Here is a 27,302-nt window from a genome sequence, read left to right on the forward strand (position 1 = left end):
TAACTTTTTATTTGTTAATCAATCCTGAAAAAAGGATCACACGTTCCAAAAAAATGGAATAAATTGAAATCTTGAATAAATACCGAAGTCTGGAGTAATGATGGGGAAAATTCAGCTTTGCATTTTATTTATATGTATGTGTATGTATATATATGTAATATATAACAATTGAATATTTTTAATTTATGTTCATTCGTAATGCATGAATTAATGTTGAGTTATACAACTTGAATTAAGTAATTAGTATACCAAGAAATTAAGGTTAACAAATTGAACTGCACTATGAAGTTTTACAAATAATATTAATATAATTACTTGTGGACTTAATTTTTCCTGTTCCTGTCCATTCTTCATTATTGTATCGATAGTAGCGGAAAAATATAAGTAGATTTCTTGCGTTTTTCTAAATAAAACTTGCCAGGGCTGTCGCAAAGTAATTGCAAAGCTATTCTTAATGTTTTTTTTTATCATTGTTTGCTATTCAAAAGTGATCATGAATCCATTAATAATAAAAAAAAGATCTTGAAATGGTAAAAAAAAATGTTCCAAATGGCAAATAATACACCTAGATAGTTAGTCTCGAAAGTTTGTTTTCATTGCATGATAAACTGAAGGCAATTCCTATTTGTTTGTGATTGCATGATTAGTGTAAAAAGCAAACAGAAGTCGTGATGAAGCAGAGTCGAGCTCATGATAAAGGACAAAGGAGGTGGCCTGATGCCATGGGGGATGGGGGAGGGGCAGAAAGTTGAGTTGAAAGATGTCACACTCCACAAACACGACCGTCATATGCTCAACTCTTCCCAAAGACCACACTCGAGTATGTGCTTGCTCAGCACGTCAGTCTTCCCTCGGGTGGCACGCTGCCCCACTTCAAAAAAGAAAGAAGCAGCAGTCCGAAGCACTTTCCCCGTCGTACCTGAACCCTGACTGACTTTGCAAAAAGAGGCCTATGTCACAAACTGGTTTGAACCGGCCGTTGCCATGGTTTCCACACTGCCAGGAACAGTTAAAGAAAAGGGAGGGTGTGAGTCATGTGACCAGAGGGAAATTCTTGCATCACGTGATCTTGTTGATGCTGGTTAATACACAGGAAGTGATAGAAAGTCACTTCTAGTGAAGTTCTGGTTGTGCACGTCATGAGATAAACTCCCATGAAGAACGTCAGTGGTTCCAGTAAACTTGGGCATGTTGAGTTTTGACGGATGGATTTAATTGGTCGGTTTGCTTTTAAGGAAACTGAAGTGCTTCCCATGGATGCGTTATGTTTCTTCCTGTCCTTTTACTAGAATGGGTCGTACTTTAGGAACGTTTACTTGACCTTTCTTCCTCCTCTCCTCTGTTGCCTGATGAATAGGGTACAATACTTGTTGAGAAATTAATGATACTTCGAAATGTGAAGCTTTTTGTGTGCCGTTACTTTAAGGGAATCAGATTTTTAGCTTAGTAAGCAATAAAACACACACACACACACACACACACACACACACACACACACACACACACACACACACACACACACACACACACACACACACACACACACACACACACACACACACACACACACACACACACAAAAACAGTACGAAGGAACTATGGACTAGAATGACTTGGAGACTTGGGAATAAAGGCATCTGAAATTGCATACTTCCAGGCAAAAACCAGTATGTGACAAAGAAGTATGTCTGATTTTACAGTACGCATGAAAATTAGGCAAAAAATACCTGGATGACCTACTACTTCTGGCAAGATTCTGCAGTGTGCTTACGATGAACGCTTTACTTTCCCAACTTTTTGAGAGAATTGGAATTTCACATTTGAGCTTAGAGGGTGATAAAATGCGCCAAAAAGTAAGAACTAAGGAAATTCAAGCGTATCTAGGGACCAGAATGACTTTTTAGTCTTAGACCAGTATGCATCCACTCGGAAAACCCTAGCAACGCCCTAACAGCCTAGAACACTATATCATGAAACGACACATTAGCATGCAAACATTTGAGTGTGTGTTTTTGCATGCTATTACTTCAGGAGGCAATTTTAGCTTAGCGAGCAATAAAATGCACAAACAAAATTCGGTATAAAGCAACTTAAAGCATATTTAGGGACCAGCATGACTTGGGGAATAAGCTCTTTAGACCAGTATGCGTCAATTCAGAAAACCCTAACAAAGGCCTAACAACAATCTAGAACACCCTAGCATTGTCAGCGGGCAAACATTAACTTGTTGTCTTCAGAAAATGTAGCTGCTACAGTTGCCTCCTAAAACGCCAATTTCACTATTGACGAGTGTGTTGTTGCGATATGTTTAGTACTTGACCCTTATCCCATAAGCAGCAGATTTCCTATCAGCGGTCGGAGCAGAAGCATGAAAGAGGGTGTCTTTGTTGATATGCGAGCACCCTGTCTGCAGTGAAAGTTGAGGACGGAGTACACACAATAGCCTGGACGCTAGCCATCCCATCCCCCTCCTCCTCCTCCTCCGTCGTCCCTCAGGACGGGCCGTAGACCTACTCTGGGTACAGCTCTACTGTCCTTACAAGTCGTCAACGTGACACCGCTCTCGTATTGCTCCTTATGGCTGATTTGAACTTGGAGCAGCTTGTTTAATCTAACCGTTAAAATTTTCGTGTTAAGAGGCCTTCTAAAACTTCTTGCGCTGCTTCATTAAAGAGCATTTCTTTTTAAGTGTTGTTTTTTTTATTTTTTTTACCAAATGTGCAAATGGAGGTCATAGGACGACCTCTAGTGGGCAGTGCAGGAAATGCAGCTTTAGGTGAGGAGCAGTAGGCCATTAGTAGTATATACTGCATACTTAGTTTTATAATATGTAAATATATACTATTGTAAATAATCAAAAAAATAAATTTGTTAATGTCAAACAATGCTAAACGTTTCAAACAGTAGCACGTGATGTAAATCAGCATGTTGGCTTCCAGTAGTTATCTCTGAAAATAAATAAATTAAAAACACAATCAGAAATAATGAATATCGAAAAATAATAACAAACATAAAATGTTTATAATTATAATAATAATAAATTGATTATAAATGCAAATTATTTCCTTTATTTTGTGTAATAATCATCGTTGTTGTTTTTTATGATATAAAAATATTTTAAAAAATCCTTTTTTATATAATAATAATAATAATAATCAATGTTGTTGTTATTACCATTATTATTATATAAAATAAAGAAAATATTTAGTAGTTTTAATCCAGTTTTGATTGCTAAATAATAAAGACACTATTTTGGATATTTAATCCAGCTTTTTATAAAACTCTTTGGTAGTATGAGCAAATAATGAGTCTAGAAAGTTTATTGCATTGTGGGATGAAGTACTCTGCTCTATGTACTTCACATTCAGAATATTCCGGTATTTAACTTCATGTTTTCAGCCTTGACTCATGTTTTCCCATCTGTCTCTCTCAGCGACATAAAGAAAGAGCGACCTTCGACGCCAGATGATGATGTCATTGTTTTGTCAGACAATGAGCCTTCTAGTCCTTGTATGAATGGAGTCAGCTACAGTTTTAAGAAGACAGATACCGATATGCTAATGGTAACAATGTCATGTCTTTTTGACTCGACTTATCAAGTTTTGCACACATACTTCATGTTTTAAATGCCCCGTTCACTTGCTAACGTGACTTTCTTCTTCACGGCACGTGCAGAAAAGCAGCCCGGCAGAACGGGAGCACATCATAAAGCAGCTGCAAGAAGAACTGCGTCTGCAGGAGGCCAAACTCGTCCTGCTGAAGAAACTCCGGCAGAGTCAGACACAAAAAGACGTTGTGCAAAAGGTAACGGGTTTAAAAAAAACGTAAGATGAACATAACACAACAACAAATAATGTCTTTCTAGTCAAATCCAATTGTTGGAGGTATAAAACTTTTCTGTTTTGCAGTCAACCAATTCTGTGGCTGCTCCTCCACCTCTCGTCAGGGGCAGCATCTCATCCACTAAAGGACCTCTTCAGGTCAGTGCCGTTCAGACACACAGGACATGTTTTTACGATGAGTTGAACTGTGAAGAGCTATTGAGACTTAAATACGTGGGTTGATTTCAGGTCTCCAACCGAAACTCAGGGACAGTCATTCCTCCTCCTCTGGTTCGAGGTGGAGCGCAGGTCTCCAAGCACGGCTCCGTAGTCATGCCGCCCTTAGTCAGAGGCTCACAGGTATGCATAGTTTTAGCTATCCTTAAAAAACAACAACAAAAAAACAGTTTTAGCTTTGAAATGAAGATTTTCTTTGCTGTCTGTGTGTTGTAGCCCATTGCCGTGACCCCGCAGCAGATTGCGAGCCTACGGCAGCAGCAGCACCAGCACTCGGGGTCTGGTCCTCCTCCTCTCCTGCTGGGCGCGCGCACCTCTGTACCCAGCGTGCAGGTGCAGGGCCAGAGGATCATTCAGCAGGGCCTGATCCGGGTCGCCAGCGTAGCCGGCACAAACGTCCTGGTCTCACAGGTCACTGTCATTCACTTGCTGTAGAATTACAGTTATTAAATATTTATTACAGTAATATTAGTAAATGCAGTAAAAATATTTATAATGCTAAATGTTTATAAATAATATTATAGTAAAGTACATAATTTAATATTTATGTTTTATATTATATGGGTGTATTATATTCATAAATATTTTATATTGTATTTTTACAATTAAAGCTACTAATGAGCATATTAATTTAATATTTAGTAATATTTAGGTATTGTATTAAAACATTTAGTTTTATACATTTATTTTAATGATTTTTTAATAATATATTTTTTATGAAACTACTACATAGAGGCATATAAATATACTTCTAATATACATTTTTCCTTTTATAGTATTACAACATACAAATTTTTACATTTTATAATTGTATACATTGTTATACATTTTATAACTTTATTTTAATTATAATATTAAAAACTAGTAAATATTTTTAAATATTTTTTGCTATCATATCCTAAAATTAACTTGGTACAGTAGTTGTATTATACATATTTTATTATTATATATACACGTATTATATTAGTAGTATATCAATATTTTATGGTACGTACACAAAGCTACTATAACTTTGTGTATATGCATTTTATATTTAATACGGCATATAAAAGTTTATAATTTAAAATTTTTGCTATTATATGCTTAGATATAGTAGCTATATAATACAAACTATATATCGTTTTTTATATATAAATGCCATAGTAAAAATGTATATACTTCACGAAGTATGCTATGAACAAAAGGTTTTCTGAAAGAACAAAAATGCTTGCAATATGAAAGATATTTTGTATATTTCTGTTGACAACATCAAATTTGTCTTGATGAACTGATTATTCTAGAAATCATCTCCCCGTCATGTGTCCCCATGTTCAGGCCTCTTCAACCGGTTTGAAGACCTCTCAGTCTGGTCTGGCCAGCAGCACCTCAACTGTCAACTCCAACGACTCTCCCGCCAGCCGGCAGGCCGCCGCCAAACTTGCGTTACGGAAACAGTTGGAGAAAACCCTCCTTGAGATCCCTCCACCTAAACCTCCAGCACCAGAGCTCAATTTCCTGCCCTCGGCAGCCAATAATGAGTTCATCTACCTGGTGGGGCTGGAGATGGTGGTGCAGAACCTGCTAGACACACTGGCTAAAAGTGGGTACAGCCTAGAAAAGCACATGCATGAGCTGTGAAACTATATCTTGCTAATGTCACTTGTTTTCTTTCCAGGTAAGCAGACGCAGACTGAATCTGCATCAACCCCGGCACCCAAGGAGCCTTTTAAGTGTTCCCAGTGCCAGACAGACTTCACCTCTCGCTGGAGGCAGGAGAAAAGCAACGGCTCCATCCTGTGTGAGCATTGCATGAGCTCCAACCAGAAGAAGGTGCTGAAGGCCGAGCACACCAGCCGCCTGAAGGCCGCTTTCGTCAAAGCCCTGCAGCAGGAGCAAGAGATCGAGCAGCGCATCCTGCAGCAGGCCGCCTCCTCGCCCGTCTCCAAGACCACCACCACCTCATCTTCGTCCTCCTCATCCTCGCCGGGGATTAAATCCGATCACGTGCTGGTGTCTTCGCAGTACAAGCAGGTGCGCACGTCGCTGGCCCAGCAGACCAACAGAGGGACGTCGGTCGGTCGCTACCACACCATCACCACTAAGCAGGTAATGGATACTCCTAATTCGGCTGGTGTGTGTCCATAACAGCTTTTTTCTGATTTTTAACATGTTTTTTCCCCCCTCAGACTCCAAGCCAGCTGTCCCGCAGCATACAGCAGGCGGTGAGCGCGGGCGCACGCGGGGTGAGCCACAGCTTCTCCACGTCCTCTCAGCTCCAGAACGCCGTCACGGCCGCCGCGCTGGTCAACAGGCCAGGTAAGCATGTCGTGAGGGCGGGGGAAAAGGGCTCCAGCAGCAGCAACCCCAACACCAATACCTGGAGGAAACAGAACAGCGGCACCACAGGTAGATGATGCCTACTTAAAAAAAGTGTCTGCCCCTTCCTGTCTCCTCTTTTCCTGTATCCTTTTCCTGTATCTGCGCACCTTTTTTGGTGTACAGTAGCTGATTGATACTGCAAAGGGCAAACGTACAAAAATGGGCCAAAAGTGCCCGTTAACACCTGTGACACATTTTTCTTAACTCAAAAATCCAGTATATTATATTTTATTTTATATATACAGTAGTCAACATTTAAAGTGGATCAAAACCTTTCATCAAAGTTATGCATGAATTTTGAAAAATACCCTTTCTTGTCTTAGGACAAATTTGATGAACATTATATGTTGACTACTGTATATTAGCTTTTTTTTTTTGTATTTTGATGAACGGAATAGTACAGAATTTTAACAATGATCATACTTTTAATAAGTAAATGTCTTCTTTTTTTTATCACTTTTTTGATTTTTATACATTTTTTGGTATGTAAAAAATTGACAATTTTATAGTTGTCAAATCTGTTACCATCATAACTATTGATTATTACAGTTCTGTATTATTTGAGTATTCAAAAACAATCATGTCGTGACACCCTTTCAACTCTGCATGGACAAGTAAATGTCTTTTGATCACTAACTGCAATACCATCGTAACTATCAGTTCTTAAAAATCTATGATTTTCAATTAATCAAAAACCATCATATGACATCATCCTTTCATTTGGTACTTTTTGATTACTCAAAAACTGTTTGTCATGACGATAAATGTCTCTCTTTTTTATTCACTTAATCTTACATTAATAAATGTGTAAGAAGTGGACAATCTTAAAATGTCAACCCTGTTACCATCACAACTTTCGATTTATTAAAATTCAGTATTATTCAATTCATTAAACTCATATGGCATCATCCTTTCCACTCTTTGTGGATGCGTACATTTTTCCTTTCTGTACCTTTTCTTGCGTTATTAGGTATGTTAAACTGAAAATCTTAAATTCCTCAACCCTGTTATCATGAATTTTGCATAGTAAACAATTGATTATTGAAAAAATGGTAACAAATATCAGCAGTTGTTTTTCTAATAAACGACGTGTCATGACCTTTAGCATAGGGCTAGTAATTGCTAGGTAAATATAGCACTGTTACCTAACAACCCTGTTTTGAAAGGCCAAGCAAGCTTGCAGTGCAGTAATTAACAGTCTTCAAACTTAAAAAAAAAAAAAAAAAAAATCTTGTAGATATGCATTTGGTCATCCTGTCGAACTGAATGATCATTAACCACTTCACATTCTCCCCCGACAGGTGTCACCATGGCTTATGTCAACCCCAGTCTGTCCGTGCACAGGACAACGTCTCCGGTGGACCGTCAGCGAGAGTACCTCTTGGACATGATCCCTTCCCGCTCCATTTCCCAAACAGCAAACACATGGAAGTAGTGCCCTGATTAAATCACCCTCAATTTTCACACAATTATAGTCGTGTCTTGTTGGACATCTGGTCGGTTATCAGTATCAGACAAACCAGCCTTTTAAGCAATAATAAAATTAAAAAAAATATTATATTTTCTCTCTATTTCTCCTGTGTTCCAAGCCCCCCAGTTGTACAGTCTAAGGTAAGACCCCATAGGCCAACAAGTGTCCTAGAGAAGAACTGTACTGGGATCAGAGATCAAGGAGACACAAGGACCTTTTCTACAGGCCTTTGTATCCATCTACTGAATTTCTCCATTACCCAATGGGCTTTAGTGAGCTAATACACATCCATGGTGGTGATATCACCCACAACTCTCAATTTACGGCCCTCCAGGTGGAGAAATGCCTCCATTATGTGAAACTAAAGCCTCCGTTCAGCGTTTTCAGAGACTGATGGACATACTTACCCACAGGAAGTGGAGGACACAGGACCGGAGAGATCCTGCGTGACGCCACGGATTGACCTTTTTGTGGACCATCTACATTTTATCCAATCTCTTCAGCTACGATCCCCACAGCGTCTCATGAACAGATATGAAAGTGTATGTTTGTGTATTTGATGTCAATACATTGCTTTTTTTTTTGGTTTTGTTTTTAGCTTCACTGTGGACTCATTCCACCCTTTTCAAAATGGCCTTTTTTAAAGGCTACAAGTTTAAGGAATTGTTATACTGTTGAGGTGGTTATACATCTGCTGGTGTAGTGTGTGTTTTTAAATACTTTGGGTTGTTTCTTTTTTTTTCTTTGTAAGCTTCTAAAAGACATTTAACCAAGAGTTGTGCATCAGGGATGGTTACAGAGATGGACGTAACTAACAAAAAGCAGCAGCCACAACAGGACTACTACTACTAGACCTTCATGTTTGTGCGATTTGTTAATCAGATGAGTCTGAGGGTAGCTCATTTTTATTTTTATTACAGGAACAATTGATATATTACGTTAAACTTTGTTACCGTTGTGATGTGCTCCCCCTTAGGCTTTCTTGTAACGGCATCTAGGTAATATTTGGATGTTGTGTTATTTATAAATGTCACTTTAGATGAAGGAAATCCTGTTAGCTCCTTCCCAAATAGCTTCAAAGGGTTGTGAATTTAAGATTGGACTGTATTTAGGGTGTATAAATGCAATTTTTTTTATTTTTTTTTGTCTAAAGCACAATTCGTTTGTGTCCCGTCTACCATTTTAGATCCTGTTGGAAGTTGTACCGCTTAAGTCACGGCTGTATCTTTCCTTAAAGGAAATGTTTGGGTTGAAAGCATTTCTGCTTATTGAATGTAGCACACAATCTTAGCTAAATGAAACTGAGTCCTACCTGTCAGATGGTGGTCATTTTATTTTTACCATCTCTTATTTTCCTTTCATCCGATTTGGTTTGCTAGCAGTACACTCTGTATTTTAGCAGTTATGTATATTATATACTACAGCTCGGGTCCTTAGTCATGGCAGTACAACAAACACATCAAGTAAGGTCTGCTTCAGTCGATTAAACTTTTTCTTTTCTCGGAATGATCCGTTCAGTGATCTCGAATGCCTGTGTAGTGTTTCGGACACAAAAGCTGTTCTGACTACTGCCTGCTGCTGCTGACAACTAACACCATTCCATTTCCCCCGGGATGCTGCCATTGTGTAGCATCTCTTTTATGAATTGTATAAAAAAAAACACACAAAAAAACTTTTTTTTTCATCTGTTTCCGCTCTATCAGCTAATAATTATAATAAAACTAATTTTAACCAGTTTCATGTTGCGTGGGTGTATTTTGAATGTTTTTTTTCCCCAAAATAGAATCTAATTTGAATTATTTTAATGAACTTCCAAGTGTTTGAGGGGCAATGTGAAAGCTTTTAGTCAGGGTGGACAATGTAGGTAATTTGATGTGAATGAAAGGGCTATGAGGGATATATAGATGTAAGTTTCAAAGGAATAAAATAAAAATTGCAATTATTTACTCGTTGTTCCAAACTGGTTGCTGTTATGTTCAAGCAGAATGGAAAAGTAGAATTTTTAAATAAATTTGAATGGCTCTAACCATGCAAAATCATAGTGACCAATTGATCATTTTTTGTAGCATTTAAATTGTTGTATTAATGTAATTTTATATATACAATTAAATGCAATAAAATTGCATATATGAATAAATAGTGTAAAATAAGTTTCGGCAATTTTGTGTAATGACAATTGTGATAATTGAATTGTATTATATTGTCATTTGGCCACCTTGCTATCTAGATATCACTATATTCATGGGCCATTTAAAGACACACTTTGGTCACCCACTTACCTTTCCTAACCATTCTTATTAGAGCAATTTACGAGTTTCTCCATTGCTTGAGGATATTCAGCCTCAGACTGTTCTCCTAAAACAATAAAACTGATCATTTTCCACAATCATGATTGATGTCCATGAAATTCACAGATTATGACACTCTTATCTAAACACTCTGTGACTGTTTTTCTGCAATTGCACACATTGTTTTATTAGCTCTTGTTCTTCAGCCTTGTCCCATCTGCAGCCACTGATGTTCTGCCACCTGTTGAATGGTTGGACGTGTGGAAGGTTTAAACTGGAGCAGAGTACGGATGAAGACCCGACATGGTTCCTCAACAGCAGCGTCGTCATCCGGGAAAACCAGAGACTTCCGTTGAAGACGGTGAAGTCTTCTCAAATTGGTATCATCGAACGGCATCTTTCCAGTCACCATGATGTATAGAATCACCCCGAGGCTCCATACGTCATACTTCTTTGGGTCATATGGCATTCCCATGATGACTTCAGGTGGAGTATAGGCTGCAGAACCGCAGAAGGTGTGACTAAGCTCTGATGGGTCTTGAATGCTGCGGGCGAAACCAAAGTCTGTAATCTTTACTTGTTCTTCGGTTGTTAACAGTATGTTTTCGCATTTGAGGTCTCGATGGACGATGTCCATCTGGTGGAGGTAGTTGACAGCACTGACCATCTGAGAGAACAAGGTTTTGCTTTGGTCTTCTGGGATGCGATTCACTTCATGTATCTTCTGAAGGAGATCTTTTGCAGCAGCTTCCATCACGATACAGAGTCGTTTACCGGCCACCTCGATAAATTCGTGCATTTGGACAATGTGGTCGTGCTTCACTTGTCGTAAAACTGACAGTTCCCTTGGGAGAAACTTTCGGACGAAATCCTCGGGGGCCTTTACGCGGTCCACGATTTTGATGGCCACGTTACAGTGGTGCTTCTGAGAGGTGGCGAGCTTGACCTGGGAAAAACTGCCTTCACCAATCGAGGAGATGAACTTGTAGCCCATGCCTTTCAAAATGTTATTAATAGACATGGTTGTATATCTCACAAGAGTTTAAACACCATGGATTGAGTTTGGATCACGTTCCTCACCTTTGCTGCAAAGTGTCTTTTAACAGGCATTGGCATTTGAATAGCATTCTATTCTGTGATGTCATAATGGAACACCACATGGTGTCTAAGAACTGGTTGACTGGGCACAAATGCTGTTAAGAAACAGTAATTTAGCCCACTGATTTTTATCTTTACTCAATTAAATCCCAATTAATGCCTGATATAGTTTTGTAGGCTATTTGCTTAATTTTTGAGAACTCCATGATCATTTAAAAAAAAAAAAAAAAAAAAATTTGTGCGTTGTTGACTGTTGTCAAAATTGCCCAAAGCCATAAACATAGCAACCTTTTAATCGTTTTGGTTTGTTCTGACTCGACCTTCCAGTCAAAAATAAAAAATGCAAATGTTTTTCACCCCGACCAATTATGGATGGCAGTGTCCGACCCTCTGACTAAAAAGTAAAGGTAACAACTTTATATCTCTGACTTAATATCTAATATTTGCCATTTTCTTCTCGTCATCTATTAATATCTCAAACACTAATTCACAATGACGTTTTTATTTTTCACTATTGAGGCGGGAAACAGGCTTCCACACACAATGGACTCCTCGCTCCACCAAAAGGTTGATTTAATTCCTAATGATTCTACAAAGCCTAATTTTAAAGTTGTGCAAGGAGAGACCAGCTTTGAATATTCGAGATACCAATATGTCTTGGGATCAGTTTGTTTCACGGAAACGTCCATGATCCACTAACCAAAAATGCAGTTTGTTCGAGCCTCAACGTATTATTTCGACGCCCGACTTTATGCTTACATCAGGTTTTGGCGGTGAGTGATGAAATTAGTCATTAAGTTGGTTCTAATTGTACATTTACACATTCGTCTCATTAGTTTTTTGATTGACTCGAGCTCAATTTACTGTTTATTTCCCCGTTCTTTTAATAGGAGAACTTTGTGCCTGCAATTACACGATACGACCTCTAAACGGCAGTGTGGCGCTAATACTGTAGCCATATCCATTAATCCAGGTTTGTTTCCATTAATTATAACTCATATTATTTAACACATTGCATACTTCTCACGTTAGATGTAAATGAAAGAACTAATCCATATTTATAAGATTAAGTACTTCAAAATACAACGTTGTTTTGTTTATATGTTAGTAGGCCTAGTATCACAATTTATATGAATTAGTCTTATATTGTTCTTTAAAATCATTCTAAATAGTAAAACCTTGAATATGAATAGTTAAATGCATGAATATATGCATTACCAGTAGTATTTCAAAGATGATGTGCCAAAACAGCACAGTGTTTGAACTGAAATAGACATTAACACTCTCGGACTGAGGATGCTACATCTGAAAGGGATGTGGTTTATGCTTGACTGAGCTCTGCAGCATCAGGGGTGCTCAGCCAATCAGACGTCACTCCCGGTGTCTCCCTGCCTCTTAATTGGCTGACACTTCCAGCAAGAGTAGCTGATATACGCATGGAGCCTGGGTTTATCAGGCAGCGCACAGAAGCAGGGCACACAGTCAGAAAAGAGAGCACAATAACGGGGTGATTGTTGCCAGAGATTAGTGCTACTGAATCAATCAAGATGAACAACAGCTCCAACGAGAAAGACCCTGAGACCATAGAGCCACTGCGTTATCTCAGGTATGCTGTATTTTTTTTGGTTTTAATCATCACAATGTGACCAAATTAAACATATTGATCCTTTTAAGGCAGATTTGTGTTTAAATGCATCACAATAGGGAGTCTGTTAAGGGTGAGTAGCCTAATATTTGCTAATTCTTTTCAGTCTGACTTTTAGATAAATGTGATTTGTGACACAGAAGGATGACTTTAATATCCCCCACTCTCTAAAGAAAATGCATCTAACTCAATTTCCTCCCAGCTTTCCTGTTTACAAAAATAAGGCACACTGATTATGATCAACGTGCTTTAATAACCTGGAAATGTGGCTTGTAGGCAAACAGGTGGAAGGAACAACGCACTTCAGCTCTCCCTACAGCAGTTTGTTGGTGATTTAGGCATGTCGGGAAAGGTGATGTGACATTTTAGCTGCTGGACGTTGTGATGGCAACATCATGGCCAACGATTTGCTCTTTAAACAAGCAGGGGATCGCCTGTTTCCTGATCTGAGTGAAATGTGGCATGTGTCAGAAAGCTTACTAAAGCATTATCAGTATATAAAAGTGTCTAATTCAGTCTAACATCTGACAAATTGCCTCATATTCGTGTGAGATTTAGATTTAGCAGATGCTACGGAGTGTAACCGAAGAATATCTTAAAAAAACTACACAGAAGTGACAGAGAACAAATGGTGTTTTGAACAGAAGCCTGAGTGGCACAAGGTTTGTTTTCCATACTGGGCTTTCTTGGCAAGAGAGGCCCTTGAAGCTCTTCACACCAGCCCACAACGTTTAAATACGCTGGTCGGCAAGAGACGAGGCAAATTATACACTTTAAGGGGGGATGGAAAAATAGGATTTAAGGATTTGAGGTTTAACGGCGTGAATTCTGGGGAGATTAATGTTCCTGCTGTTATAATTTAAAACCCTCATAGCGTGTTGGTTTTGCGTGGTAGTGTGAACGCAAACAATTGGCTTTTCTGTTAATATTATTATTATTATTATATTATTATTATTATTAAATCAAATCAAAACAGATTGATTTGTGGATTCACAATGTGTATCCTGGGATTAATGTGTGTTAATGGCCCCTGCGTCCTTTTATTGATAACAGGTGACGCCGAAACCAAGACGAACAACATTGGGTCACAAAAAGTTGGATGTTTGAGTCGTTTTGCTAGTTAGCATGGCCTGCATAGCATCTTCACTGATGGCCATTCAAATCTAGCCATGTATTAAAATATTTTTGCTGGCTACTTACAGTATCCACCTTAATTTTTCACGGAAGTAAGCCATTTTCTTGTGAATGTGCAAGACTTCTGATTCATTAGCCACTATAAGTAAATAATAATAACAAAGTGAAGTAAACCGTAAAACTACAAACTAGTGCGTTTATGATTATGTTAATAACTTAAAATAATAATAATAAAATACCAGCTTATGACATCAAGCAGCATGATGTGCTGTTTTTGCACAGCTTATTTACGGATTTTCAAGTTACAAGTGGCCACGTCCACTTTTACGTAAAAAATAAGCTGGATAAATCGCTACTGTTTTGTTTTATTAAAGTAGATAGTGTTTTTTGTTGGACTCTTAAAAGTGTAAATATTATAATTTTTTTTTATGTCTGCTTGACATCACAGCCCAAAATAGTTGCTAGTCAAGTGTAGCATGCATGGTTTTTATGTGCGATTTGAACTATCATTGCTGTCTTGACATCATTTCCTGTTTCAGAATGATTAGTCATGGTATTGATGCTGCACTCACACCATGTCGTAATTACCGTAAATAAAGCTCTGTATGCTTTCGAATCGCTCTCGCGGTACTGTTAGATACAGGTGGTAAAGCGGCCATGAGGTACAAGTCATAGCTCTCAGAAAATTACGACTTTACACGTTGTAATTATAAGTTCTAGGCTTTTTACAGTTCTAGTCGTTACAGTAATTACGACATGGCGTGAAAACACCTTTACAGGTCAGATGATTGCCTCAAAAAACATGGCACATTTCAAGCCTCCTACTTTTGAGATGAAATGCTAACGGCTAGTTTTCCTCATATATTATATGTTGAACTTCATTCTTTATTCAGGATTGCACACCTTTTCGACCAAACGGTTGCATCACATAAAGAAAAAGGTTTTTGTAACTGGATAGGAGTTGAACTTGAACAGGTGGATCTTCTATCTGATAGGGTCTCCACCACGCTATTGTCGTTCTCCACAGCTTTGAGCAGCTGTTTCTTTTTTGCCGAGCACTGTTTTTGTTATAGGACTAGACTCTAAATACAATAACAGAGCAGCCTTAAAGGGTCACTCCACCCATTTCAACATTAATCTTTATTGAAAGTGGGTTATATATGTAGTCGAAATGTAAAAGAAATTTTGAATTTGGTGCCCTCTTGACCGAGAAAAGACAGAAAATAACTTTGGGGCGCATTTGTATGTAAGACAACAACTCCCACAATGCAGCTCCGCAAGCCACTCCCACTAATCCAGAACAGCGCAAACATCAGAGAAATCACTCTTCCGTCTACAAGAAGGCTAGCTGCCAAATGAGTTTGAAATTCATTTCACAAAAAATGTCTAGTTAGTTGGCTGTGGCGAGCAGGACGAGGACGAGGGACGTGAGAGGACGACGCGAGTGATAATGAATGACATCTGTGCAGCGGTCTCATATCTCTCACGGAGGAGCGGAAGCACAAAAGGAACAGGCCTGATTTTATGTTTTGTTTCTGTTGTGTGTGGCCAGCTGGCTTATACTTTTGTTTTGTATTTGTTTATTTTACTATTAAAACGTTCAAATGTTCGCCGGTTCCAGCCTCCTTCTTCCCACAACAACGAACCCCGTTACATTGGCAAACATTAGTGAATTACTCGTTTGTATTACTTTCTATATGGTGAATTATTGCATGATACCTGGATGTTCAGTCAGGCAAAACTAGGATGGTTCACATCACAACACAAACGTCCCTGTGGTCGTCTGATTCAGAGATTTCGTCCAGGAGAAATTGCGATCGTTGAAATTCTCTGCAGCAGACGGACTCTATCTGTGTCCGTAGCGCACAGCGAGAGCACACGCACCAGCAGCCCGCCTCAGCTCGACCCAGTCCGGGCTCCTCGTCCGCGACAGGCAGCCGCCTCCTGATCCTCCATCAGCCTCAGCTGCTCTTCACTATATTGCGGCTCGTAAAGATAGCCACGAACAGCGGATTCGAGCAGCAGAATTTCAAAATCCTCTATTCCATATCATGTTTAGTTTCTTCCGTCATTGTCGTAACTTCCTATATCCACAGCGCTTGTTAGCTTAGCTTATAAACAAGATGGCTGATATTGCTTTCAGTATCTGCAAGTGAAGTCCCACCCACTGATCTGTGATAGCTCTGTTAGCGCATTAGGCACAACCCCCTATGGGCGGGTTTGAAAGGGTGGGAATTTATGCTTGTAGTCTATACAGAAATCCCCCCTTTTTACACTTCCTCCTACAATGACGTCAAATGACGATTTTTGCGTCATTGTAGGAGGAAGTGAAAAAGGTAAATAGTAGATTTCTCTCGTCTCAGGGGAAAATGAAAGAATGTTGCACGACCATTCAATAGTATGACTGGTTGTCTAACAATGGACCTCTTAATGCAAATGGGTGGAGTGTCCCTTTAATGATTTGTGATTTGTTACCAGGCAATTTAATATTTCTAATGGAGGCCCCCATTAAAGTTAGATTATGGCGAGGCGAGGTCTCGATTTACTCAGCTTGTCAAGAGTGAAACAGAGGTGTTTGCACTTTTACTAGATGTTCTGAGTCCTCCTGTATTTATGTCTAATAAGCCACTGATTTACATGATCATGGAGCTGGTCCATAGTCATTGTTCTCAGCTGGTCAGAAAGAATACTGTCACACACCATCTGTCTCTTCAGCTTTGATGCACGAAAGGGTTTGATGCGCCATCAATCCAGATCTTGGCCTAAAAATCTCTTTTTGTGTTATCTTAATGTTTCTGTCATTTAAATTAAAGAAAAATATAGACTTAAATAATTATTTAAAATTGATTAAAATAATATATGCTTATATCATTCTTCTTGTATAGGCCTATAAGACACCATATTAAGCAGCATATAGCTTTGATAAAATATTCAAAAATATTCGCTATTCTATAAAAGTGTTTCTGGGTGTTAAATTTAAATGTCTGTAAATATTACATCTAATCCACTTCTTTTTTAATATAAATTTAATCTGGCCTTTATCATGATAGGACAGTAAGCGAAGTGGTAGAGAGAAAGGTCCGTGAGCCGGGACTATATCTCGGGTCGCCTGAATCGCAATGGCTCTATATGTCGGCCCGCTGCCCACAAGGCTATCGGTGCCAACTCTAATCCACTTCTTGAGGAAAAAAGAACCCACCCTGCCCACCCTGAAATACTGCTCCACGGGTGCTTCTCATTTCTTATTTGTGCATCCACGGTTCCTTTCCTTGCTTCCTTTCTTCATTTCTGAGCTCCACCCCCTTAGGATGCGAGGGAAGGATACACCTGTCTATCCTCGCTCATGACTCCTCAGGAAGCTTCCTCGCTCCTTGCCTCCTCACGGTGCAATTAAGACAGTTGAGATGCCCTTCGAGATGGCTTGGTCTCCGGGTCACGAGCTGGAGGATGGAGGAGCAAGCATCAATATGAGCATTTAGAAGGACCCCTCGCACCTCGGAAATTTTCTACTTCCCTCTTCTGAAGTTGTGATTACAAGTTCGTCGCATTCAAGTTCTTTGTTGTTGGAAAGAACTGGAAAGATGGAGAACACCAGGTTTATTCTTGCCTATTTATTGGAACAATCTTATTAAAGCCAATATGATATTTAGCATCCAGTTCATTGACAACAATATAAACATACTATCTAGATCTGGCGATTCTGGAATTTCGGTCAAATACAGGCTATTTTTGCTGAGTATAAAACACAATACACTTGAAATGGTTATTCATATATGTAAATATCGACTACTTTATCGACAAGATAAGGCGATGTTAAAGAACACCAGTCACAGCAGAAATCGTTCTCTCCTCCGCCATATTTAAAGTTTTTGGCTCTCCCAACTCACAAACCTGGGTATCAACATTATCCCAGAGCTGTCCAGTGGTAAATACGACTTGAGAGGCAGCTTATGTCCAATTTTTAGCTAGGAAACAATCAAGGGCTGGGAGTGTATTATCGGATATTATTCTTCAAATCCATGAAATTTCAAAGTGAAAAACATAATAAAAAATGCAGTCTGGTGAAGCATCATGGAAGTCATGAAAACACTGCCCTGCTTTACGAGTGAAAGCGCAAATGGAGATAACTGTTTTGATTGGCGTTTTTGTGCTAGATTGTGTCACATCAAGCCATATTTTTGTGCTCTTGACAGAAAAAATGCTCGTGACTTGATGGCGTCAAGCTTGGTTAGTGCGCACTCTTGAGGGCTTGGTGACGTCAGCCGAAAAGGATATCCTATTCAGAATGGAGCAAGTTAAATTTTATAAAAGAATACGAAAACAAATGGGTTTTAATGGAATAATGTGCTCCATAAATCGTTCACAATAACACTAGACGTGTTATGAAAGTGAATACAGTCAATTTTGATTTGAAGTTGACTATAATTATTGATAAAATTATACATAATTGCTAATATCTATGAGAACAGAGTGGAATAGTGACATTTTTTATTACGACACTAAAAGGACAGAATGGCAAATAAAGTGCTTTTTTTTCTCTTTTGGGAACAGGATTTTAATGTTAGTTTTATTTTAACTTGCCCACCAGAGTCAGCCTATATAGAGCCTCATTTATTGATCTATAAAGAGGAGAAATTAAAGTTTATATCACAGGCAAAATAATTGTCAACAGTAAAACACCACCACTTCAGTTCAATATTGACTATCTGCTTTCATTGTTAGTTTGGTAAATCAAATCTTTATTGTAGATAGTTTATCATATTCTAATAAGGTCCAGATCTCTCCATATCACACCAATTTAGTGATTACAGAGGTTGACTTTTCTCAAATGTCTATTCTTCAGTCAAGGGATTGAAGGAGATTGACAGTATTTCTATTTCTCCCTTTGACGTGTATAATGAGTGTCATCACTGCTTGTGGTTGGGGCTGTGAATCTGTTGGATAAGATTGACAGTGCTTTGTTTTTCTCCTCCTGATGTGTTTAATGAGTGTCTTCACTGCCAAGCTGCTGCGTAATGAAGTGCCTCTATTTCTGATAGACTAGGTGAGATGGAGGAGATGGAGGAGGTGGGATTGTTTATAGGAAAGCACCTTCCTCCATGCAGGCGCAGTGTCCTCAAGAAAACTGAGAAATCAAACTTGATTGAGATCCTCTTCAGTAATTGTCCTCCATTTTTGTCTTTTTCTCTGATTCACATAGCTATTGTTTATTTTGCAAGTCAAGTTACAAATGAAAAGAATATTTTTTGCTTCATAAAAATTCAAAGGTCTGCCCTAGAATGCCCTACATTTCATTGATCTAATTGAATTTCATGTTTTACTCAGAAATACGTCAGATTAGGAAAGTAATTTTGTGTAGAGTCCTTTTCCGTTCTTCCTTTAAAAACTCGCCCACATTCCAGCATGGTGGAATATGAGTACTAGGAGTACAGGTAATTTTAAGACTCGAGAGGTTATCATGCAAGAAAAAACAGCATCAGATATGTGATGTACAATCAGTGAGGCTAGATCCATGTAGTGGGGAACCATCAACTGTTAAAAGTGTCAATAGGAGCTGTTTTCACAAACACATGGTACAATTTCCATTAGCAGAGAACAGCTGCGAGTCAGGGAATGATATATGGCCAAGTCACCATAGAAACAGTGGGACTGCAACATATTCCTATGAAGTCCACACACATATTTGATAGCATGGCAGTTTCTATGAGAATGAGGAATGAAAAAGGACCAGTTGACCAGTCACCAACAGAGAGAAATGTAAATATTCGCTTGAACCGTATCAATTATATTTTTGGAATTTCGTCAGACAGAACGATGTCCCGCAGCCTTCTTCAGATTAAACATCCGGAATGTTCTGCTCCAGCTCAAGTTCTTTGTAAATTTTGACGGATGTGGATGGCCAACATTTTAGCAGTTTTCCGCTGCCATGCCTGTCTTAAATTGTCCCTTTTTGTTTTGCCAGAGACAGCATAATTGGGTTCACCGTCTCGCTCGGGTGGGCTTATTACAAAGCCATTATGGTCTGGCAAAAGCTGACAGTCTAGAAACCAGGAGTTATAATTTGGCCCATGTCTCTCTTTGCTTCGCGAATATACTTGGTTTATAGCTCTCAAATGTAGTTTGTGTTGTAATGCTTAGTCTACATTTGTTACTTTAATTTAATAAATATATAGCTGTGGGTCATTCTTGAGAGAAGGTGCTGGGGGGGGTTTAGGGTTTCAGTAAATTTCAGGATTTTGACCATGTATTTTGAGGATGATGTTGTCCTGATGGCTTCATCAGGCTGTGACTTTCAGCGTTTACTTGGGTGGTTTACCGCAAGCAGAGGGAATGAGGATCAGCACCTCCAAATCGGAGGCCATGGTTCTCAGACAGAAAGCAGTGAGTTGCCCGTAGGGAGCGAGTTTCTTCTCTTGAGAACGCTTGTTTGGGTAGGTCGGAGCAGGAGATCGACAGGTGGATCAGTGTAGCGGCAGCAGTAATGCTAAAAAGTAAATGGTAATGCCGTCATGGTAAAGAGAGAGGCTGGCAACACACTTGAAGATTTTAAGCCCAATTTTGGGCCCATTCTCACTGTGAAAATGTTACTACAATCGAAAGGTGTGTGTAATCTCTCGGTCCGGACGAATCTTCTAGTGTGTGCATTCGGAGGATTATAATGCTAAAAATAGGTTGACACTGCCCTTTTTTTTACCGTATCCCACAGTTTTAAAATCAGTTAAGATTTGAAAATTGTCTAGTGTGTCCCAGGTCTAAGTCTGAAGGTGAAGCTTTCGAATTTACCAGTCGATCTATGTTCTAACCCTCACCTGGGCTGGGCCTGGCCTGGTCATGGGCTCTGAGTTGTGACCGTAAGAATGAGATGGTGGGTACAAGGGGCCAAAATGAGTTTTCTTCGCAGGGACCCTGACCCTGAGAGATGGGGTGTGAAGTTCGGACATCCGGGAGAGACTTGGAGTAGAGCTGCTGCTCCTCAGCATTGAAAGGAGCCAGTTGAGATGTTTCGGCCATCTGCTCAGTATACCTCCCTGACGCCTCCCGGTGGATGTGTTCCGGGCATGTCCAACTGTGAAGAGACCCCGGGGCAAACCGAGAACACGCTGGAGGGATTATATCTATATAAGGACATTTTGGCGTCCTTTCGGGTTAGTGATGGATGGATGGATGGATGGATGGATGGATGGATAATCAATTTGTCGGCTGTTTATTTTCTCAAAAGTATAAACACTGTGGTGCTTTCAAAACATTGTTTTGTTTGTTTGAGCATCCTGACGAGCCTGACATGGCAACATTGGCTCAACCAATGGCATGAATCTGAGCCGGGACTATCTGTTTGTCCGATCAATGATAGATTTTGGATTGTTTGGTCAGTATTTAGTCATTATTTTTTGAAGTCACATAATCATTGTTTTATAGTTGGGAATCGTTCAAAATAATTCCGGTTCCAGCTTTGATTTTGGTTCTGATTTTAACTAAAAAATGTTAAGGAAAATAATGCACAATACTCAAACAATGCCTTTTGTCTTTATTACTTGCTGTCAAATGATTTTTTTTAACCATAACATCAGCAAAGTCAACACAGTATTTTACAATTTTTGCAAAACTAATAAATTATTTTGAAGAAAGATCAACACCTAAATAACCCTTGAATGAATTCTTACTTGATGATGGGTAAGTGCAAGGTATAGTAGTGTTGGTTGTTTTAATTGTTATGAATTCTGTGATTTATGATTTAATAAAATTGTATCAAAAAATTATTCATAAACCTTTAATCAATATTTTCAAATAAACAAAAATGATATACTCCCAGCGCCTCACCCTCGGGGCATACCAGAACTGTTTTCGGAACCATAAGTTATGAATTTTGCTTGGTTCAAACAAAGTCGGTTCCCAACCCTACATTAGCAACTTTTCCACCATCAGGCCAAACCATTCTCATTGCTAAACGGTTCCATTCCATGTCGATCCAGCCCAACCGATACGGATATGGTTTCATTTTCCATTGTAGGGCTGATAAGAGCTCTTTATAATGTAATACATTTGTTACCTTGATAAAGCAAAGGCTTACAGACAGTATGAGATGTAAATAGTGACTGCATTATTGAGGATGATCTGATATTTCTATTATTAACTTGTGCTTACTTCACTCAAATAGTGCGCTTGGCCAGATACAGAGATACTGGTAGCCAGGCAACAGACAAGTCACCAATCCTGAGTGGCGACGTCACTACACGCATTGTACCATCACAGAGAATTCCGAGCCGAGAACGGTTTAAATCTTGAGATGCAGAACCAAGCTCAAATGGAACTGGAACCGTTCCCCGGCGTTCTTAGAACCAGTCGGCCTGACGGTGGAAAGGCGACTATTGGTGTTTTTTTTGGCATAGCCTATCTTAAGTAATCCCTTTCATCTCTTTATCTCCAATACTTCTGCATTTTTGACAATTTAGAACAGACCATTCTCATTATAAATTTGAGTATATGGACAAATTATGCTGTATTTACCATTGAAAACAGTTAATCTGTGAAAAGATGGAAGTGTTTTTGGGTTAACACATGTCTTGTTGTTATAGTAGGCCTACGTTTTTTTGTTTTGTTTTTAATGACAGAACAAAAAGGCTCTAGAGGAGAAATTACTGACCTTTACCAGGCGTTTAAATCTCATCAACTGCATTTTTTTATGTGAATCAGCCCAAAGGCAGCTTGCTGTCTTGTGATCTGAATGACCGTGACCAAGGGTGAGAGGGGACTTGCTCTCGAAGCCGCTAGCGGTCTCTGTTGATTAGCGCTCTTGCTAATCACAGTAAACAATCAACATGTGGCGGCCCTTGGCAGCCCTGGTGTTGGGAAGAATATATTTATATGACCCTGCTGGAGGTCTAGAAGCAGATGTCATTTATCTGTTCATCGCTACTGACTGGAGCAGCATTACTCAGAAGCATTTAATGTCACATTTTGGTTGTAGTGAGCCACACTTAAAAGTAAGACGTAAAAATGAATGCAATCGACAGTTGTGGAGGTAGCCTCAAAACGTTAATATAACATAGTTTTACTACAAAAACCAGATTGGACTGTAGCTACGTACTGAGAAAAAAATGCATTCAGTCTTATTTACAACATTTTTGGAATGTTTTTTATTTTTATTTTTTAATGACAAGCTTTTCACAAAGCGTTTTTACAACATACTAGCTGGGTGCTTTCAGCAACTTGCAAGACCAGAGCTGCAAGGTGTCTACGATATAATAATATCCATTTCTGTTTCAATTACAACATTTTTGGTAGCGGAATCTTGGCAGCTGGCTTGCTTATGCTTCCCGCTCAACACATTTTCCATGATGAGTCTCCTCAGTGATGTTCCAGCAATGGGAAAAAAAGACATACTGTAGCAGGGATTTGCCAGCCCCAGGCAGCCATTTTTAACTCATCTCTGTGTGTAAAAAAATCCAGTTTTAGGCAATAATAGACTCATTGTTCTTGTATGAGTCAGTAGCTATACATCCTGCTTTCTTTATTAGAGCCCTCTGAAAAAAACAGCAATAAACAAGGTTGGCAACAGCACATTAGTATCTCATAAAAGTGACAAAATGCCTCACTCCGTGACCTTTGGGATATTACACTTTAGTTAGGCTAGAATGAACAAATTGAGATACTTTAATGTTTATTGCTTGGCACAGTTTATTGAGACACCAAAGTGTCTGAAAACAAAATCATGGAGAACACAATCTTTCCATGAAATACATATTTTGGTTTGGTTCGTACTTTAGTTTTTGGGCTTTGTTTGATTAGAAAGCACAAAGTAAATTTGACATTTCTGTAATAATGTTATCAGGGGCATCTGAAAGAAAAATAACGTTCTCTTTCTTTCTTTTATTCATTCCTTGTCAGTCTCCTACTGATAGCATCACTCCACGATTTTAGTCATATCCTTTTTATTCTGCCTGGGAGACTTTGCTTTACTGTTCGTAGGATTTGAATTTCCTGTCAATTATGCATGTCTTTTTCCTTTTTGTGTTAATCTTTTCTATTTTTCTTTTATCTTACCGCAACATTTTGCGAAGGGTTTAGCTGCAGCTTATGGTTAATTTGAAATGCTTCAAGTAAAAAAAAATATTTGTAATTGTAGGTGATATTCTTAAATATCCAAACTCTCTGTATTAATACGCCAACTTTTGATCAGACTTAATTCAAGATGTCAAGATATTAGTGGTTAGCAGTGTTATTTTAGTATTATTAATAGCTTTTATTTATATATTTTCAGTTTCCATTTTTAGTTTTAGTATGTGCATTTGCACATTTAATATTTTCATCTAATATTTATATTTTATTTAATTCAATCTTTATTCCAAAGAAGGTTTTAGCTTAGACTGGCTTTATTATCAGTTATTGACTATTTTGAAAATGTTTCAAATAAAAGTGAAACTTAATAGTCAGGACTGCATCATTTTTATTATTATAAAATATAATTTTAAATGTATTATTATTATATTAGATGTTTTTATTCCAGAATGCTTCTGTCCTCCATTTCCATCTTTTGATAGCCAGATTTGTGAGTATACATGCTCAGGTTAACTGACTGCTTAGTTTTATTATATTCAAGTGAACTATTTTTCAATGTGACGGAAGTGCTTTGTCCATTTAAAATGGCATAATTTATTCAATCTCATTTTGACTTCAACTGAATGTCCTCCCTTGAATGGGCTTTAGTAACAGCGCTGTTTTAATCTCCATTAAAGATGTCTATAAAAGTTATGAATTGGACTCCGGGCACACGATGCAATCAGATGATGGAATATGAATGCAGGCTTGTTTTCCTTTTAGATGCTCTCAACAGGGGAACAGCAGAATGCCAGAGATGAGGAACAAAGCTTTTATTCAGCACGGCTTGATAGCATACTTGTTTCCTGTATTAAAGACTTCTGAATAGGTAAACAAGCTATGAAACCGTCTAAACCAAGATGTTTTATCGCATTTTTCTTAATAGAAATTCGAATTGCGAACATCTGAGCACACATTCTCCATGTGCCATATGGCCTTGTCAACATAACAAAGCTGGAGTATTATATGACAGTTGTCAACTTATTTTCAGGATAAATTGTGATTCTCGGTTCAGCCAGATGAGGACATGGACCCCTGCCTAAATGCTCTGGCATAGTCTCAATGTAGTTTATGAGCGTCCTGAGCAAGAGAGCGCTGAGCTGGATGAAAAGGATGAGGAGAGAACAAGGATAGGTCAGTAGAGAGAGAATCTCAGAGGATGCACTCTCATTGGCTCGTGTTGACAGGTCAGGTCAGGACTGGAGCAACGCTATTGGTCAGGATGATTGAACAAATTGTTGATCCTTACTCCAGTGAGTAACATTTTCACAGGTTAAGAGACACTTTGTCAGTGTGTTTAACACCCGGGCAGTTTATTAACAAGTATACCAAATCAAACATTTAAATAAATAGAAAAAACCCACACATTTCCAGGTCCTATTTCTCCCCAAAATCAAAATGATTTTTTTTAAGGTAACACTTTATTTTAATGTGCACATGACATATTACATGTATTTTCTATATTAATAAATATAAATTAGGCATAGTTACTGTCACGATTTGGTCTTGTCTTGGTCATGTTTTGGTTGTTCATGTCATATTCCATGTCTGTCATGTGATTCCCTGTTTGTCATGTGATCCTGCCATGTGTCTTGTCATTGGTTAATCGTCTGTTCATTGTTCACGTGTCCCTTGTCTTGTCATTAGTTTGTGTATTTAATCCTTCATGTTTGCCATATGTCCTTGTCAAGTTTTGTTACCTGTAAACCATTGTTGGTAAGCGTCACGTTCATGTTTTTGTTTTGAGTTCATGCCACGCATGTTTTTGTTTCATGTTTAGTTTTGTTTGTAATAAACTGCACTTGGGTTCTTCTCTACAACTTGCCTCCAGTGGATACTTTACAGTTACATGCAACTTACCCTAAATCAAACCTTAATCTACCCTAACCCTATAGTAAGTAATCAGTACATGTAGTTAATTACTATTACTCAGTACTTAAATGTATAAATACACTGTAACACGGAATCATTAAAATAAATTTTAACCAATATTAAGAATTTATGTTCATTTATGCTGTTTTAGAGCCGTTTAAGTTTTTTGGGGCATTGTGACTTTATTATCATTTCAATTTAGCATTTCATTACTGTATAATAGAAAAAAAATAACTGTCATGAAAAAATATATTAGATTTTAGATAAATTGTTTTAAATATTTCCGTATCATAGTAGTATTTATAGTGCTGTGCTTATGCAAATTTTATAATTGAAATAAAGAAAAACTAATACTCATTACTGTCATGCAAAAAATATATTTCAAAATGATTTACTATTATTTTAAATATTTCTATTTCAATTTATTTAACTGTCTTAATGCAGATTTTATGACTGAATTAAAAAAAACTCTTCTCATTATTGTCATGCAAAAAATATTTTATTTAAATTATTTTAAATAAATTGTTTTAAATGTTTCTTTATTATGGTAGAATTTATTGTATTGCCTTAATGCTAATTTTATGTTTGAATTTTTTTAAATTCTATTTTACAGTAAAACAATACTGTATTACATTAATAATTCAGGTACCCTACAGTATCTTTTCTCAAGATTTTTTTTTTAACTAATGCTTTAAACTATACAGTAAGTCAGCTGGTACATTCTACTATAATATTGAAGGTTAAAACAAACTGATTTGTATTGGCCTAATAATAAAAAAAAAAATTACACACGTTTTTTTAATATACGAACTTAATAATTACACGTCAATTCTTTCTACTTCAATTCGTTTTGAACTTTCATAAAAATTCGACTTTTACTCAAGCATACATTAAATATTGAATATGTAATGAATGTGTAATATGCTCCTCTCTAGGGATTTTTTCTAACTAACTATCGAGTTTATGGTCACTGAATGGCTTTTCTGAGGTAAATGTAACTAGGCCTGGCACAATAACTACTTTTGGTTTTGATTGATGTATTGACACAGAAACAATTGTGATAAACGATAGGCTATTTTGTCATTTAAAGACCATTTTATGCCACTGAATATATAATCATAATATAACACCATAATAATGCAAGGCCTACACATTTATATTTAGATTGAATATTTAGATACTGGAAAAATTCATATCATATTATACGGCTTGGCTACTTGAGATCTTTGGAAGTTTTGCACTGTAACGACACTTGTTGTTTGAGCAAGCCCGGAGAAAGAGCA

General features: G+C 38.0%; 3 protein-coding genes across 11 annotated transcripts in view; 2 read left to right on the forward strand and 1 right to left on the reverse strand.

The window, feature by feature from the left end:
* The window catches only part of gatad2ab (GATA zinc finger domain containing 2Ab), a 31,911-nt gene extending 22,290 nt beyond the window's left edge, over nucleotides 1-9,621 (forward strand). For 4 of the 7 annotated variants that reach the window (XM_077226546.1, XM_077226550.1, XM_077226547.1 and 1 more), the window contains 9 exons: nucleotides 3,434-3,563; nucleotides 3,676-3,804; nucleotides 3,909-3,980; nucleotides 4,071-4,181; nucleotides 4,275-4,469; nucleotides 5,373-5,637; nucleotides 5,713-6,143; nucleotides 6,224-6,443; nucleotides 7,718-9,621. In XM_077226546.1, coding sequence (XP_077082661.1) covers nucleotides 3,434-3,563; nucleotides 3,676-3,804; nucleotides 3,909-3,980; nucleotides 4,071-4,181; nucleotides 4,275-4,469; nucleotides 5,373-5,637; nucleotides 5,713-6,143; nucleotides 6,224-6,443; nucleotides 7,718-7,851 — 1,687 coding nt within the window. In that variant the 3' untranslated portion in view covers nucleotides 7,852-9,621. The remainder of the gene's footprint in view (nucleotides 1-3,433; nucleotides 3,564-3,675; nucleotides 3,805-3,908; nucleotides 3,981-4,070; nucleotides 4,182-4,274; nucleotides 4,470-5,372; nucleotides 5,638-5,712; nucleotides 6,144-6,223; nucleotides 6,444-7,717) is intronic. The other 3 variants (XM_077226545.1, XM_077226552.1, XM_077226551.1) reach the window with 1 other exon arrangement.
* On the reverse strand, nucleotides 9,542-11,211 carry tssk6 (testis-specific serine kinase 6). Its single transcript, XM_077226576.1, has one exon. The coding sequence runs from the start codon at nucleotides 11,194-11,196 to the stop codon at nucleotides 10,378-10,380; it is 819 nt and encodes a 272-aa protein (XP_077082691.1). The 5' UTR covers nucleotides 11,197-11,211; the 3' UTR covers nucleotides 9,542-10,377.
* A 91-nt stretch (nucleotides 11,212-11,302) lies between these two features.
* Nucleotides 11,303-27,302, forward strand: part of yjefn3 (YjeF N-terminal domain containing 3) — a 39,029-nt gene continuing 23,029 nt past the window's right edge. Inside the window, exons 1-3 of one of the 3 annotated variants that reach the window (XM_077226582.1) lie at nucleotides 11,303-11,680; nucleotides 11,793-12,074; nucleotides 12,164-12,246. Coding sequence is in view for 1 of the 3 variants with exons in the window: in XM_077226581.1 (XP_077082696.1) it covers nucleotides 12,821-12,879 (59 nt within the window). In the remaining 2 variants the exon portion in view is untranslated. Of the gene's footprint in view, nucleotides 11,681-11,788; nucleotides 12,075-12,163; nucleotides 12,247-12,711; nucleotides 12,880-27,302 lie in introns of those variants that run through there. The other 2 variants (XM_077226583.1, XM_077226581.1) reach the window with 2 other exon arrangements.

This window comes from Siphateles boraxobius, unplaced genomic scaffold, assembly GCF_051911475.1.
Source record: "Siphateles boraxobius isolate OS27281-9 unplaced genomic scaffold, OSU_SipBor_1 13, whole genome shotgun sequence".
Taxonomy (NCBI): Eukaryota; Metazoa; Chordata; class Actinopteri; order Cypriniformes; family Leuciscidae; genus Siphateles; species Siphateles boraxobius.

Coding starts and splice junctions, on each gene's coding strand:
- tssk6 (XM_077226576.1), bottom strand. CDS start 11,196: ATGTCTATTAATAACATTTTGAAAGGCATGGGCTACAAGTTCATCTCC.